Source organism: Hydra vulgaris, chromosome 10 (assembly GCF_038396675.1).
Source record: "Hydra vulgaris chromosome 10, alternate assembly HydraT2T_AEP".
Classification (NCBI taxonomy): domain Eukaryota; kingdom Metazoa; phylum Cnidaria; class Hydrozoa; order Anthoathecata; family Hydridae; genus Hydra; species Hydra vulgaris.
In genome coordinates, this window is record NC_088929.1 from 19,672,043 (window position 1) to 19,690,154 (window position 18,112).

General features: G+C 26.7%; 1 protein-coding gene across 1 annotated transcript; it reads left to right on the top strand.

Moving 5' to 3' along the window:
* The first annotated feature begins 841 nt into the window (after positions 1 to 841).
* On the top strand, positions 842 to 17,787 carry LOC100207230 (ras-related protein Rab-35). The gene is made up of 6 exons (XM_065807441.1): positions 842 to 1,062; positions 1,167 to 1,217; positions 7,264 to 7,387; positions 15,331 to 15,455; positions 15,547 to 15,671; positions 17,186 to 17,787. The coding sequence occupies exons 1-6, from the start codon at positions 1,011 to 1,013 to the stop codon at positions 17,318 to 17,320; spliced, it is 612 nt and encodes a 203-aa protein (XP_065663513.1). The 5' UTR covers positions 842 to 1,010; the 3' UTR covers positions 17,321 to 17,787.
* The last annotated feature ends 325 nt before the right edge of the window (positions 17,788 to 18,112 follow it).

Below are 18,112 nucleotides of genomic sequence, written 5' to 3' on the forward strand. Positions count from 1 at the left end.
ATATATTAACTTATAATTTATTGTTTATTATAACCTAATCCATCCACTTATCCGCTTATTATTTAGACTTCATAGTAACAATAACAACAATAATAATAGTAACAATGATAATAATAATTCTCCATAATTGACAGTTGACCTACAAATCAAAGTTGTAATACAATTTTTTGATCGAGAAACATGTGGTTATAGGACTTCCTAAATACTCTAATAAATCTACTTAGCTCTACTTGTTATATCAGCTACGGCTGAGAAAAGTTTTCGTAGACAGATGATTATCAAAAACTATACGTCTTATTGTCTGATTTCAGTTATATGACTTTTCTAAAATATAATTTTACATACCAAACCATTGTAGTAATGTTAAATGTTAATTATTTTATTAGAGATAGTTTTAATCTAAAATAAACTCAGTAAACTTAAAATTTTAGTTGTTTAGTACCTCGGCTGCACGTACCAGTTATGGTAAAAGTTATATTTAAACATCTATGAAATATAATAATCGTCTGTGTAATCCTCAAAAAAAGTTTTCTGGACGTCATTGCTGCAGATAGAAAATATATTCCAAAATGCTAATAAAATTTCTCAACAAATACATCGTCTGAGCATTTTTTAACCCCACCCTACACGCCCCCCCTCTACCCCTCGTAACCTTTTCCTCCCGGTTTTCTTTCTCCTTGCCTATCTCCCCTAGCTTAAGACTTCAATCCGCTACTGGTTTTTTTCATCTTTTATAGATTTAATGTAATTCATAAACAGCTTTAATGCATTGAAAGTGAATAGACATTGTTTTGTAATATTGAGATTAACAAAGTTCAGACGAACCTAAAAAAAAGTGTTATTGTGTTGCGAAGTAGGTCGTAGTTATTGCGGCGATGTTAAAAGATGGTGATAGTGTATAAAATTATAGAAAAATATAGATTTATAAATAACAGAAATACAGAGTACTATTTCTTAAGTTGTTAAATTATTTTAATATTTTTCAATTATATTATATCATCAAGTTTATTATGGCGCGGGACTATGATCATCTTTTCAAGCTGCTAATAATAGGAGATAGTGGTAATTTTTTTTATTTTTACTTGAAGTAGTTAACAATCTTACAGCATCATTTAATATATTTTTAACTTAATTTCTAAAATCGCTTTTTAACCATTTACTTTTAGGTGTTGGAAAAAGCAGCATATTGCTAAGGTTTGCTGACGACATGTTCTCAGGTATTTATATTATTAGTATTTAAAATATATTTTCTATCTTCATTTAAATATCTATTATAGATAATCTATACCAAAAACTATTTGAGAACTTACTTTACATATGGTATTGTATTAACTTGAAGTACTTGATTAAATTATTTATTTTTATAAATTTTAACCATTATGTAGTTTTTAATTTATTATATTATAAAATCTGTGAAAATTAAACCATGATCATCAACATTGCCAGAGAAAGTCAAATTTACAAACTTTACAAACTTACTATTATCAAATACAAATTTCTGTATCATATCACTTAGCCATCGTGAAGGCAACTTACCCAGGAGAAGAATAATTATAATATAAAACTCTTAATTTAATTTTAGGTTATTATTTGTTGAAGTAGCTCCTAAACCTTAGATAGTAATCTTTCAAGTTGTAATAAAGCACTAAGTGTATTCAGTCCTGATCTGCAAAACAAGTTTATGCAAAGAAAAAGATCCTCTTCAAAAAGTTACTTTAATGTCATATTTAAATTAGAAAATGGCATTATGTAAAGCAGTCATGGTAAAGTGGTTAGAGTTCTAGCCTCAGAATCAAGAGGTATAAGGCTTGATGTCTGCTCTGCCTATATGCGACATCATTAAGGAAGGTGTTCTTACTAATGTCACATATAAAGCCTAAACTTCCTTTTTAAATGCTCTTCTGCACTAATCTGTAATAAGATAGTTAGGTTTTTCTTTATATTAAAATTAAATTAAAAATTCTTGTTCACACAAGTGTGGAACCATGGGTATTAAGCATAAAAATAGAAAGAAAAAAAATCTATTGTCTTTAGAAATGTCTAAGTGTTAAGCAAGTTACAAAAGTTGTATAAATCTTTCTCTTCTAGATCTTCCTTACATGGGCGACCAATATGGTCATATGGGAAATATTGAAAAATGTTTCCAATATGACCATATCACATTAAAAAATGTTTCTCTTATGACCATATATAGTCATATGGGAAACATGACTATTTAGGGTCATGTTTCCCATATGAAAGATATGACAGCATTTTGCAAACTTCAAATTTAAGTATGCTTATGCTTATCTCAAATGAGAATGTTTTTCAAAAAATTGTGATGGAAGCATGGGAACAAAGATACCCCAAAATGTTAGCCCCTTCTACCCAAACTTTAGGGCAGTGAGTAAAATCTTTTAATAAGCACTTCAGTCCATTTTATGATCTCGTAATATAATTAAGCTAAAATGTTAATTTTAATTTTATTGCATTCAAAATGTTAATCTTATTTTAAAATGGGTTTAACCAATTTTGTAGCACTTCTGGTTGTCAAGAAATTTGCATTTTTATACTACCTAATTTGACATTTTTTAGACAAAAAAATGCGTTTGTTTATTTTAGTTTTTTTTTAACATTTTTTTTACCATCATAACTGCGTAAAAATTTTACGCAACCACTTTAGGCAATAATCCATCTGTTATCATTAAACAATATACAAATAAAACAACTTTGAGTTCACAACTAATCTTTAGAAAAAATATATATACAGAAAAAATATATATACATTAATATAGTCATAGACACATTACACATTAATATAGTCATAACTCTATTACAACATTAAATTGTGAAAAAGTAAAACACAAGTTTGCCTTTTAATTTTAAATTTTCTTAAATATTATAAATACGATATTATAAATATTATAGATCAATATAAGCGATATATATCTATACATATATATATATATATATATATATATATATATATATATATATATATATATATATATATATATATATATATATATATATATATATATATATATATATATATATATATATATATATGTATATATATATATATATATATATATATATATATATATATATATATATATATATTTAAACAATATAAATAATATAGATTAATATATACGACTAATTTATAATATTATATAATTTATAATATATTTATAATATAATATTACTAATGATATATAATAACTATATACGATACGTTATAATAACTATAAACAATATAGATATAAATATTATTGATTAATATATATATGACTAATTTATAATAATATGTTATAATTTATAATATATTTCTACTATAATAATATTATTAATATATATAATAACTATATATGTTACGTTATAATAACTATAAACAATATAGATATAGATATTATTGATTAATATATACAACTAATTTATAATAATATTATATAATTTATAATATGTAATATATTTCTAATAAAATATTACTAATAATATATATAACTAATAATTATTTCAAATAAATTGTAAAATAGGCTTTTTACAAAACTATAGCCTTTCCTTTTTTAAGGTCAATAAGCAATGGAAAAGTCCATGCTTGATTTTCCTCAGTCTCATAGAAAAGTCCGGGGCGACTGAATAAGTGTGAATTTCATAACTGCGAATCTGCATAAGTGCGACTGGTGTAAGTGCGAACTGGCATAAGTGCGAACTGGCACAAGCGCGAACTGGCATAAGTGCGAATCACTTGCAAAAACTGGCATAAGTGCGAACTAGCACAAGCGCGAACTGGCATAAGTGTGCCAAAAGAATTTGCAAATATTGGCATAAGCGCGAACTGGCATAAGTGTGAACTAGCATAAGTGCGAAACAATTGCAAAAACTGGCATAAGTGCGAACTGGCACAAGCGCGAACTGGCATAAGTGCGCCGAAAGAATTTGCAAACATTGGCATAAGTGCGAACTGGCATTAGTGCAAACCAATTGCAAAAACTGGCATAAGTGCGAACTGGCACAAGCGCGAATTAGCATAAGTGCGCCGAAAGAATTTGCAAACATTGGCATAAGTGCAAATTTACATAAGTGGCGAATTGGCAAGTTCGCACTTATGCCAATTCGCACTTATGCCAGTTCGCATAACTCTTCTCTCAATGGGCTCTGGAAAAGTCCTTGTTCTAATAACTGATTGCAAATTACTGAACAACTCATAGTTTGTTAAGTCTATTCGCTTACTACCATGCATTTTAGTTTTGTAAAAATATTTAGGTTTACATTTAACTTCCATAACATACCTATAAAAACCTAACTGTTCTTTTAATATTTTTTTGCTTTTAAATGTGTCAACTAACAAAACATATTCATCATCTGCTTCTTTTGAGGTCAACCGCACCTTCGTCCTCGATTTTAACAACTCATTAACCAATTAAGCTTTTTTTAAGAAGGCTTTATCTTCAGCTGTTTTTTTAGCTTTATGCTTTTCAGACAACCTTTCAGTAATTTCAAACTTTAGTTCTAAATGACGTTGTTTGTATTTATCTTTCATTTTATTAAAGTTTGTTGAAGCTTTTTTTAACAATGAGTCACCCTCATCTAAAGTCTTTTTATCCAACCAGTCTAGTGTTTTGTTTTTATACCAAATAGTATAAGCTTGTATAGTTTGTATTTTGGCATTTGGCTTTATACGAATTAAAAGATCCAATACCGCAAAGTCACTTTCTGACGCTTTGTTTGTTGTTGGAACATTCTCTGCAGCCTTACTTATATTATCAGAAGGATGCCAATATTTACCTCCAGGAAGTTGATCAGCAGATTGTCTTTCCAGAATAACTAACAAAGAATGACAAATTACTTCTAATGTCTGCTGTGTTAAAATATTTAAATCAGAGTCATTAGTCTCTTCAAATAATTTATCATACAAAATATCTTTATGAATATTAGCATGACTTGGACTGAATATAGGTGTTTTCGAGATCATAATCGATGATGCATTTTTACACAAATCTGAAAGTTTCATTTTTAGGGTTAACAAAAATGGATTCATATCAAGAATACTCTTTTGTGATTCAATTATCTGCCAAAGTGGACCTGTAATTATTTTATCAACTATTCCAAGAGCCCGCACTTCTGCTAAATATAATTTGTTGCTAATATCTTCTTTAACTGCAAGTAAAAGATTATTTTGATTTGGCCAATTTTAAAGAAACTCTAAAATATCTTTTGAATGAAAATACAAAGCTGCAACCAAGGGTGCAAGCATACACTTACTTTGTCCTTTACCAGCAAGAAATGCATTAAAATACCCAGCAACTCCAGCTTCATCACTTCCCCTTACATGAAAAGCTTTACATGCAGTTCTTATTAATCTAGTGGCACCTGATTCAGCAGTATTGAATGCAAAAATATTTGCATAACTACTACTTAAAACTAACTTTTCGAATAAGTTAATTGTTTTATCAGTTTTTGTTGCAAAGTTAGGTAATAATTTTGCCTTTTTTTAAACCTTCCCAGTTCTTTATAACATTAGGCAGTGACTTTCTCCTCATATATTTAAGCTTTAAATTAAACAGTGGATTAACTGGCCCATGATCAGACATGGTAGTTTTAAAAGAACATACATGGTTAGAAAAATTGTTTTCCTTGGTGCTACTTTCTAAAATGTCACATATATCGTCTAATGTTTTGTCTGTGATGTTTAGTGGTACCGTCACTGTGAAGACAATTTCCCGAATTAATTTCTACAGTGTTTATCATTTCTTCTGCAACTTGAAGTTGAGCAAGTGCTACAAGAAATTGATTTAAACTTTTTACAGTCGCATATTAAAGACGTTAGAGCAAAATTGAGATCAATTGCAGATGGAGGTGTTTTTTCATATAAAAAATAATATATTTTTATTAAAAGATAAATGCTTTATTTAAAAAAAATATAATAGTAGTTTGTTTTTTTATTTATAAATAAGTTATTGATGTTTTTATTTTGTCCGATAACTTCCGCATCACCCGTTAATTCTTTTATTTCCTTATTTTGTTTCTTTTTTAATTGATGAATCTTTGCTTTATTACTTGCATGTAATAGTTTATATGTCCTTCTAGGGTCGTTAGATGTAAATTTTTTTTTCATATTACTAATACGAACATTAGCAGATTTGAACTTATTTATACAACTAGATGAAGATGGGTCACGTTCTTTGAAAATATGTTGTCGAAACAAACTAATGTATAATGCATATATAATTTTGCTTTGCCAACTTGGTTATGGCACTTAGGATGTTTTGATAATTTGTGTGTTTTAAAAATTCGCTGAAAAACTCAAACTAAACTGAAGAGAAAATTAGAATAAATAAACCATAAACTGAAAAGAAAAAAAAAATCTTAAATAATAAAATAAAAGAAGAACCAGTAAAAATAAAATTAAAGAATTAATATATTTTATAATTTAAAGGAATCTCAATTAATAGTTCAACCTTTTAATTAATTTGATTTAAAACCATCTCAATTAATAGCTTAAACTTTAATTTTTTCTATATCACTATGTTAGTGTAGTGCTTTGGTTGATTTAATGTTATATTTATGAGGCCTGACTGTTTGTTTGGCGTTAGGTGAGGTTTAGAATCCTTTTAACAGGAAAAATTTTTATTAAATGTTTTTTTTTTTTTGCTTAATAGACATTACAAAAAATCAAAGTTTCAAATTTTTTAATAATTAAGTTTTGAAGTAATTAAGCATGGAATTAATAACTTTGAAACTTAGATTTTTTCTAAATTCTACATTTTCTAAAAGAAGTGAAACACTTTTAAATTAAGATAAAGATACAAATGATTTTATTTTATCATTTGTAAGATTTTTGTTTTTGTTTTTTGTTTAGAATTGTATATTTTTATTTTATTATTTCTTTTTCAGTTTATGGTTTGTTTATTTTTAATTAATTTAGTTTAAGTTTACATTTGTTTATTCAGCACATTTTTTTAACACGCTAATTTTCAAAATTTGCCTTGGCCCAGTTGTCAAAGCAAAGTATTACATTTGTGGTTATATAAGGTGTGACCACACACATTTTACGAAAAGGCCTGTATACCATTTAATATTATATATATATATGTATATATATATATATATATATATATATATATATATATATATATATATATATAAATTATACTATTTAATATTATATGGCTTATTCTGAAGGTTTGTCTCAGTTTAATCTTATCTATTATGCAAACAATCACATGTTTACAAAAAGTAAACAATTTGGTGCATTTAAGATTTCAAGGTTTTTTTTAGGATCTTATATAACAACAATTGGCGTTGATTTCAAAATTAGAACAATTAATATTGATGGTGAAAAAGTCAAATTACAAATCTGGGACACTGCAGGACAGGAAAGGTTTAGAACAATAACTTCTACGTAAGTTTTTTTCATCCAAGTTCAAGTTATTTTTTTTTTAATTTTAATTTTAGTCTAATAATAGTTTAAATAAAACTATTATTTATAATTATAATAATAATTTAATTCTGTTTTTATGAAAGATATTGAAAATTGTATTTAGTGTTAGCGCTTATTAGACATTATAATCAATTTAAAAAAAAAGAAAGTAAAAAGATATATTACGTGTGCATGCATCTAAAAATAGAGTATTGCTATTCATTGTTATTAGAATACCAACAATATTTTTATAGTTGTAAGCAATAAACAACTGAGCTGTCATAGAAGAGATTCAAGATTGGCTGCCTGCTCTACGCTACCAAAAAGTGATGACTTTTTGTTATTATCAGGAAGGTCACTAATAGAAATGAGGAAGAACACAGGACCTAGTATGGAACCTTGTGGTAACCCAGAAGTTATTAGAAATAAAGGAGAGTGTTGTCCATCAAGTACTACTTTATTACTGTGGTTAGAAAAGAATAGTAATGATCAATAGTTTTAAAAATATTCCCAGATACACCATATTAAGTAAGCATATAGAAGTGACCATCATGCAGACTTTAAAATCTTAAATATTCAATGAGAACCTGTTATAACAGTTCAAAAAATCACCAATGAGACGATTGAATTCCGTATTGATTGTCAGAGAGCAAGATGTAAGATACCAATATTAGAAGTTTGTTAATTAAGGATCCAAAGACTTAACTATTAATAGTAAGAAAACTGTTTGTGCAAAGTTAGAGGGGGTCAGAGCAATCTTTAGAGTTTTTAAAAATTGGAACCACTTGAAATATTTTCCTGCGATCTGAACCACTTGTACTATTTTCCAGCGATCAGAACCACACGTACTATTTCCATCAATTAAAACCACTTGTACTATTTTCCAGCAATTGGAACCAATTTTACTATTTTCCAGCAGGCAGAAAAAACAAGATTTAGTTAAGCACTTGTTAAATTATTCAAAGACTATTGTAGAGAGTTCTGTTCTGAAGAGTAATTATGTATGGCCAATAGGAATGTTATTTTAATCACGAGCAGTATAAAAATTTAGGTGTGAAATAACTTGAGCCATGGAAGCAACAGTAATTTTGTAGCCTAAGATTGGATTAATCTGTTTCTTTGGGATGACAAGAAAAGTGTGGTCAGGTTCAAGAGATAAATTAGAAGAAAAGTTTTTTGCAAACAGTTCTGCATTATCTTTTGGAGAGGCAATAAAACAAGACCAATATATTTGAGATGGAATGTTAGACTTTTCTTTTAGAGTAGGTAAAGGTAAGGCTTGACTTAAAACCAACAATAAGGAATAAACGCTTTAATGCCTGTCTGGAGAATAGAATCAAAATTGTCAGCAGAGTAATGAAAGACATCAATCTAAAGTTCATCAAGAATAAATGTGGTGAAAAATTATGTGATAAATGTAGAAGAGGTACGTTTTAGTGAGATCATAATATGATCTGTTCAGAATATAAACTAGTACATAGAATTTTTACAATTTTTTTTTAACAACAGAAAGGTTCACATTAAGAATAAAATGGTAAATTTTTGTCCATTTTTAGGAAAACTTTAACTTGCTCTTAGACCCTGATTTTATCTAATTTGAAAAATAAACAGTCCAACAAAATGGTAATTAGTTCTAATCGTCAAGTTTAAGGTGCTCTTCCTTTATTTATAAATATTTCTTCAATATGCTGAGACAAGTTATGTTCATATTTTAAATAAACCTTAGAAAATAAGTTAATTAAACTTACCAAAACAAATTAGTTAATAGGTATTAACAAAAAACTTTTCAGCTTTTTTGTAACTCCGCCATCTTATTTCTGTATAAAACTGTAGTTTTTTTTTGTCGATAAATTAAATTTAAAAATTTAATTTATGCACAAGCTTGGATTTTCTAAAGTTTATTCAAAATATGAATGCAACTTGTCTCTGCAATTTTAGATTGTTATAAGTAATTTTTAGAACAATGAAAAATCATTGAAAATTACCAAAACAATAAAATGTTTGTTTAAAAATCATATTTTATGAATACAATAAAAAAAACTTTACTATTACAAAACAAAAATCAAAAATTGACAAGTGTTTAAAAAGTCAAGACAAAAAAATATTGACATAATCCAACTTTTTCTACCGCTATGATTTCACACACACAAGTAAAAAGAAATGCATCTCACTTTTTTTCTTCTGAATGTAATTTGATAACAAGTTTCTGAACTAATTTAGCTGCTTTATCTGAAAAATCATTCACAACATCAAGATTCATGTTTTAGGTTTTTGATAGAAATTGTTTAAAACCCAATACTCTAAAGAAAACTTTCCATTGAATCTCAGCTTTTCCATGACCAATTGCAATCACGAGCCAATATTTCTCTGTAACTAGTAGAACTAAGCTTTAAGCTCATCAGAATGTCTTTATCCAGCATCTATCTTTCTAAGGAATATTCCTCAATACAGGGTTGGCATTAAAAAACCCGCCCAAAAAACCAGCCTTAAAAAAAACAATAAAACCCGGGTAATCTGGGTTTTATTGGGTTTTTTAAGATATTAAATAAGTTTATGAAATATTATAACCAACTTTAACATTATAACTATAATATAACTAAATTATTATTAACTATTATTATTAACTAAATTATTATTAACTATTATAACTAACAATAACAGCTAACAGACCAGGTTTACTAATATTTGAATCATTATTTAGAAATACATTATTACAATATTTATTCAAATATTTTTATCGATTGAGATTTGTTAATCTTTTATGTTATTTACCTCACAAGGTGAATTTAAATGACTAGTAGTGGCCAGAGAAGGCCACTACAGTCGAGAAGGTTACCTTATTGTGGTTACAACCCTCTCTCAACTCTTTAACTCCTAAACACGAATCTTTATAAACAAGGCTGCTGCATGGAGAAACAAGTTTGTTCATTTGAATTTCAAGTTCAAAGTTAATTGAAACTTTAGTTACTATCTCCCATTCCCTAGCCTTTTTTTTGCCATTTTTATAGAATAAATTTAAAATAAATTAATACTTATAGATTTAACATGAAATTTTTCTATTATAATTTTAAATTATATTTAAAAATCTTTTTCAAAATAATTGGAAAATTTTTTGTTATAATTATTAAATAACAATATATAAAATATTTATTTTAAATAAAGTTAAAGTAAAAAATGAAACTAATTTTTAATATCATTAAACAAAAAAACAAAAAATTTTTTACAGAGTGGAAATAAAAATAAAACCCAAAAACCCCAAATTTACCCATTAAAACTTATAATTACCCAAAAAACCCCACTGGGCCGGGTTTTTGCCAACCCTGGAACTCACTTTAGACCAAAAAGTCTCTTAGCTCTGTTGCCTCATTCTTTACATTTCTGATCTGCAATTGCTATAATGACTAAATATGAATCGAGATACCAAGTATGTCTCAGTATGAATTTAGAAACACCTTGAGCCTCAGCTTAAAAGTTTGTATATTTATTATGAAACAATTAGTCAGACTGTGTACCTGTATCAGAGCAATTGAACTTAGCGCAGCTCTAAGAAACCATCCAGTATAAAAAATGAAAAGAAACTTTGTGGTTTCATTGATTTCTTCCTTGCTTTCTTTATTGATTTTGGTTATTAAGGGATTTTGTTCATGGGTAAAAACAGTTTTAAGTAAAATAAACATGCCAGATTCATGAATCTGGCATGATGAACAGGTTTTGAAAATGATTGTGAAATTTGAATCAGTCGCTGCTTAAAAGTACCGTCAAATAAGTTCTGCCAAATTTTGACAATCTTTAACAAAATTTCCAAACAAAAAACATTTTACTAAGTTATAATTAAATTAAATTACTTTAAACAAAATTATTATTTGAATAAAATTGGAAAATTAAGCAAAAAAAGGCAAAACTTTTACTATAAGTTTTTCTGGAAATAGAGTCATATTTAGATTTTATTGAATTGATTTATAAAGCCTTGTATACTAGGGTGGGTCATATTTTTTAATTTATTGTCACTACTACAAAAAAAATGCTATAATATGCAAATGAAAAGAAATCGAAGAAAATTCGAGCTTCCTTCAACATCTTAGGGGGGTCACTTTTGTTTAAACTTTTTAAATAGCACTTTTCAAATTTAAAAAGTTTAAACAAAAGTTTCTAGCGTAGTTTGAATTCACCAATAATTCAAATGGAATACTTCAAATTTTATTTAATTAACTATAACCTAATTTGACATTGACCCTATTTCTAATTTCATTTTTCACTCACTTTATCACTCACTGTTCTATTGTTTAAGATTGGTGAATTATAATCATACACAAGGTCATGTAAAAAAGCGTGTTAAAATTCACACATTTTTTTATGATTACTTTTAAGGGTTATTTTAATGACTATTGTAGTTAAAGAATTGTCATAGGAGTTTTAATTTGTGTATATATATATATATATATATATATATATATATACATATATATATATATATATATATATATACATATATATATATACATATATATATATATATACATATATATATATACATATATATATATATATACATATATATATATACATATATATATATATATACATATATATATATATATATATATATATATATATATATATATATATATATATATATATATATATATATACATATATATATATATATATATATATATATATATATGATTTTATGTAATGAACATGATAGAATCAATAACTATCAGATAGTTGTTTTATAATATATAAATGCTATAATCAAGGCCGTCCCAAAAGGGGATGTAGGGGGTATCCCACACTCCCCAAAGCTGTCATATAAGCATTTGAGTTAGCACATTTAGCGTTTGAGTTGGCAAGTTTTGAACTATGGTTGGCAAATTTCAAATATGCAGACATCTTTCTTTTTTTTTTGGTGTCACTAGTTGGCAAAAAATACATACACCCCCCCCCCACCCCCCACCCCCAATGAGAGACCTCTTCGAGACGGCTTTGGCAATAATCCAACACTCACAATATTGTGAATGTTCTGAATGCATATTGCAATATTAATATTGAAATATGCATACTTTAAATATGTTTTGATTGTTAATGATTGTTAAAGTTTAACACATTGTAGAATTGTTTGAATGTTTGTGTATTGATTTGTTGGCATTTTATATTAACGTTCACAAGAGAACATCGTTTTTTCAAATTTATTTTTTGTAAATGTGGATTACGAATGATTTTTTATTCTTGTTCTTTTAAAATTGCATAAAGAACTTGAAGAAAAAGTTTATCATAACCTGAAGTGAAACAAACACTCAGTATTTAGCCAACCCTGTAAATTTCCATAAAGTCAATTGCCGACAAAAGCAGATATCTTTCAGCATTATCTTTACATTAGACACACTAAGACTTTCTCACAATCCTTAGACTCTGAAGAACCATCAATCAAAGACATAAATAAGATAGTAGCTGATGATATGGTAAACATATGGTTGAGGGTGGGGTTGCCAACGATATTATATAACAGCATTCTGAAAAGCTTGGATAAATTGGTTACTGATACAAAACAATTGAAATAATATGTTGGTGAAAAGAGAAGTTCATCTACATTTCAGTGCCAAATTGGTTCTTTCAATAAAGTATTTGACATTTGTCCTTGTAAATGTGTTAATTGTGGTATCAGGACCGGTTAAGCTGCCATTGTTCCACCAAAATTCCTTTTAAGGAATGGGAGTTTTGGTTCAATAAAAAGACAGCTCACATAGTGGACACCATCCCAAATATCGCAATGTATTTCTGTACAAATAACTCTGTCAAATAATGGAACAAACAGATTTTGGCAATCAAGATGCATGCAAAATCATTAACGCATGCTTAAAAGATATATAACTTAATTCACCACAATACATATTAGATCCAGCAAGATTTAAAAGACAAAGAAACCTGTGGCGACAAAAATAATTCGAAGAACATACAGAATTATCCATAGGAATCATTGGAATAGGTCTTGATGGTTGTATAGACAAAACCCTAAGATTAGTGAAACAGGACGATGGTAAAGTAAGCAGAGCTACTTCTATCAAAAAAGATCATTACATTATCTGTTCATATCCCAACAGCATCTACTTTTATCACATTTGTCCTCAAAGTGGTAAAGCAGTTGATGTGGCAAAAGAAGTTATTTCAGTTTTAAACAACAGAATTTCTCTTGTAACTTTACAGAGTGTTTTTTGTGATGGAACCAATGTAAAAACAGGCTAGAAAAATGGTATCATTCGTTTACATGTTTATCATTCATGAAAAACGTCATGGAATGCTTGTTTCCGCTTCAAACTCGAAACTTAAATATCCAAATTTTGACAGTAAAAAGAACTTTATATAAGGATTTTGCATTTTCACATTCTTTTTTATACAAATTTAGCTTTTATTTTTTATGCAAATGTTTTTACTTATTTTCAGGTGATATGTAGGTGAATAACAGTGGATCTCATACCCATAATATAATATAAGCAAAAGTTGCCCCCTTTAAACTAAATTCAAAAATGCTAATATTTTTCAGGTAGTCATATTACATGGTGTAGCAACTTTTCCCACTAGTAACGATGCAAAAATCAGAAAAATTAAAAATATGACCCACCCTATTGTATACTCACCTTCTTAAAAACCTTATTGCTAATTATATATCAGCAAAATTGAATAGCACTCAGCCTATGCTCATAATTCCAGGAATCAGTAGGAATTAACAATCTTTTTAAACATTGATGTTCAGTATACAAGTCGTTCCAATAAACTTTAAATTGTTTTTTCTCTGGTCCAGAATTATAACTGTTTTAATAAAGTTCTCAAAAAAAGGTAACATGGCACTCAAGCTCCTTTTGGTTTCCCTGTGTTAGCATTAATGGTGTCAAACAAAGACTCTGAACTTTATCCTCTAATCCAAAGTTAGATTTGAGTTCTTCTATAGCTTCTTTTTGGTGTTCTCCAGAACCTGAATTAATTTTTTTTATTTTTGTTCACTCCCAACAAGACTGCAAACAACCAATATTATGTTGGGAGTTACTAGATAACAAAGAATAGAGTTAAAGAGCAATGCTGGAATTCCAAACTGGGTTTGTCCTTTAATCTTAGCAAGAAAAGTTAACCTATCCTTTAAAAACTGTTTTCCTTCAGTATATTCTTTGACAATTTTTTTTTGTAACTGACCAGTTGGACATTTTAGTTTGAACGATCAACTTTTATTTAGACATCCTACAATAGCACTCAGTTTAACTTCAGATATTGATTTTCTCAAAAAGTAGTACTGAAGAATTTCTTCAGTACTACTTTTTGTAGTAGCAAATTTATTGTTGGGAATAGTAGAATTTATTTTTCTTGCTAGAAAAGTATCATCAATTTTTAAAATTTTTTTTGGTTTGTGGAATCTTATTAAATAATAAAATTTTATGTTAATCTAAAAGTAAATGTTTAAATATAATTATGGAAGATAAAAGAATCTTTAATAAACAACTAGCGTTGGTCGTGCACTCAAATTAACTGTTAATATTAGGATAATATTAAAAATAGATTAAATTTTTAGAAAACTAGTAAAATAAGTAACAAAATAGCTTTGTTGTGCATTACAAAGTAAAAAAATATGACATAGCTGATAACAAACATTTATCATTCTACAGTTGTTTAGTGAGGTTCAAAAAAAATTGCCTCAGATGCTAAACACTGTTATCCCAAAATAACTGTTGTTGTCTTCACTGGTGTATTTTATCTCTTTTTTCTTTTTATGTTTAATACAAGTTTATCAATATGCTCCACAATGGAGAGTAGGCATTGTTTTAAATTGATGTTTGAAAATATAATTCACCATATAATTCACCTAAATAAATGTTTCTAAATATATATTATTAAACGAATAGTTTTATGTAAATTATTAAATATGTATGATTTGTTAGTTATTATCGAGGCACTCATGGTGTAATTGTTGTTTATGATGTGACTAACGCTGAATCTTTTGTCAATGTTAAAAGATGGCTTCATGAAATAGACCAGAATTGTGATGTAGTAAACAAAGTCTTAGGTTAGTTTTTTAGCAGTAAATAAATGTTTATACATTAAGTCTTAAATTATTAAATAGTTTAAAAAATATTAATGGTGAAATATTTTTTTAGTTGGTAATAAAAATGATTGTTTAAAGAATAAAGTTGTTGATACTCAAGATGCAAAAACATTTGCCGCTCAAATGGGAGTTGAAGTATTTGAAACATCAGCAAAAGATAATCTTAATATTGAACAGGTATTTTTTTTTTACAACTGCTTTTGTAGTCAAATCTTGCAATTTATTTTTTAATTTTTTAAACAGTTTAAAGTTCCTAAAATTTTCTGTTCCTGTGTTGTTTTTTTTCTGACAAGATTTTATTACCGATATATAATATAAAATTAATATTTTTTATTAAATATAATAATTAATATTTATTATATAAATAAATATTATTTATTAGATTATTAAACTACAATTTAAAAACTTTCATATAGTAAATTCTAATAATTATAAAAATTAAGCTCCTAAAGAAAAAAATCAAATTGTTTAAGTGTTTAGTTGTTATATATGTAGCTGTTCTAAGTCTTTGTATCTAACATAAGTCTATGTGTCTAACATGGAAATTGTCTAATGATGTTGTCATTAGATAATTTGCATGTTAGAACATGGAAATTATAAAGTCGTAAAAATAATATTTTATGTTTTTCTTAGCTTATTATTTTAAAGACATGATTTTTTTAAATATTGTGTATTTATGTTACTATTTATAAAAATTAAATGTTTAGTAAAATTATAAATTTAGAGTAGAGAAACTTACAGAGAAATGTGATTATATTTTGTTTTCATTTTACATGCACTGACAGAATTTGTAGAGGTGAGGTAGAAGTTAAAGTTATTGAGAAAGTTTTTTATCTGAATATTTTGTAATTAGTAAGTGACAGAGGGTGCAGCTAAACATGAAGTTTTTTACAACCCTTGCTCTGGCTAAATAATATTAGCAGGATTTTTTTAGCCGGGGCTAGGATGTAATGTGTAATATATTATATATTTATGTATATATTTGCTATTTGTTTATATGTTGGAATATAATATATATATACAATGCTTATATGTGTATATAAACTTTAATTCACATTATAACAAATCAAATACAATCATATGCTATTAATCTATTGGTATATTACTAGTATATGGTATAGTACACATTGCCCATGTTGTTTACTGTCTTTTTACTTAATACTTATGCAGCCCTCGCTAAAAATTCTTGCCAATATTATTATTACTAGCTGGAGCTAAGGCAAGGGTTGTAGAAAATTCCATACTTAAATGAATCCATACTTAAAAATATATTATTCAATTTATCTTGGCTTTAATTTTGATCCTTGATTGTGCTATAGTATGATAAAGTTAAAGAGTTTTTTATCACTCTACCAAATTAGAGGTGTGACAAGAAGATGGCTCAGTATAACAATAACTTTGATTGAATTTTAGTTATTTTTTATCAAATTAAAACAATTTGTTTAAATTTATGATTTTAAGGATAGATGTGCATATGATATCTTTTTTAGTATAACTATTTTAATGTAATTTTTAGTAATATAGATTAAATTAAGAAAAAAATTTCTGTCTATAAAATATCTGGAAAAAAATATTTTGTTTTATTGTTTTTTTATATAGGTGTTCAGTCAAATTACCGCAATATTGTTCATTTGTATAGATTTTAAGTCATGTTAATGAAATGGTTTTTATTTTGTTGTTTATTTATATAGGTGTTCAGTCATATTACTGCAATGGTTTTGCGTTCTAAACGTGAACAACAAAGTAAAGTATTAGAACAAAAGCATTCTCAGGGAGGAATGAAACTAGAAAAAAACAAACAAAAAAAGAAATCTGGCTGTTGCTGATTCAAATATAATTCTTTTCTTTTTTACTCTCTTCAATTGTAATTTTCGCTATTGGTGATGCATATTGGTGATGCATATTGAAATCCTGCTGAAACAAAGTCGTGTCTGTGTAAAAAATAATTTCATTTTATTGTGTAATTAAATTATGGAGCAAAAAATTGAAGTTAATGAATATGAAGTTTAATATGAAGAAAATTTCACTATACACTGTTTTTTATCTAATTTTCATTTGAAAGATGCCAAACACATGGTTTTGATTCAAGTCATGGAAAGACTTTTTTTTATAAATATTTTTTTTATTTTCATCTTTTGTTAAAACTCTAGATTTATAAATTATAATGTAAAATATTTTGCATTGAAAGATCATTTAAAAAAACTTTCATATTTTTGCATTTTAAATAATTGTAAGCTTATTTTTGTTATTCTAGCTAATGATAGTAGTTATTAAATATAAGTTTTATTGATTATTTTTCTCATTTTTTGGGGAAGTGGTATGTGGGTGGGCGGATGAAGGAGTTACAAATATTTTATTATGAATAGAAAAATAGATTGCAATATATCTTTCTATTCTACACTTACAGCAGTATTTGAAGTAACAAAATTATAGAATACAGTTATAGTATATAAAATATATAGTAAATGAATATTAGTATAATAAGTAAATATAAGTTATAAACAATAAATATAGTATATATATATGTGTGTGTGTATATATATATATATATATATATATATATATATATATATATATATATATATATATATATATATATATATATATATATATATGTA

Bases quoted from the DNA above. Each gene is read 5' to 3' on its own strand.
- LOC100207230 (XM_065807441.1), top strand. From the start codon at position 1,011: ATGGCGCGGGACTATGATCATCTTTTCAAGCTGCTAATAATAGGAGAT. The intron at 1,218-7,263 runs GTATTTATATTA...GGTTTTTTTTAG, and splicing joins TGCTGACGACATGTTCTCAG to GATCTTATATAACAACAATT. The intron at 7,388-15,330 runs GTAAGTTTTTTT...ATGATTTGTTAG, and splicing joins TTTAGAACAATAACTTCTAC to TTATTATCGAGGCACTCATG.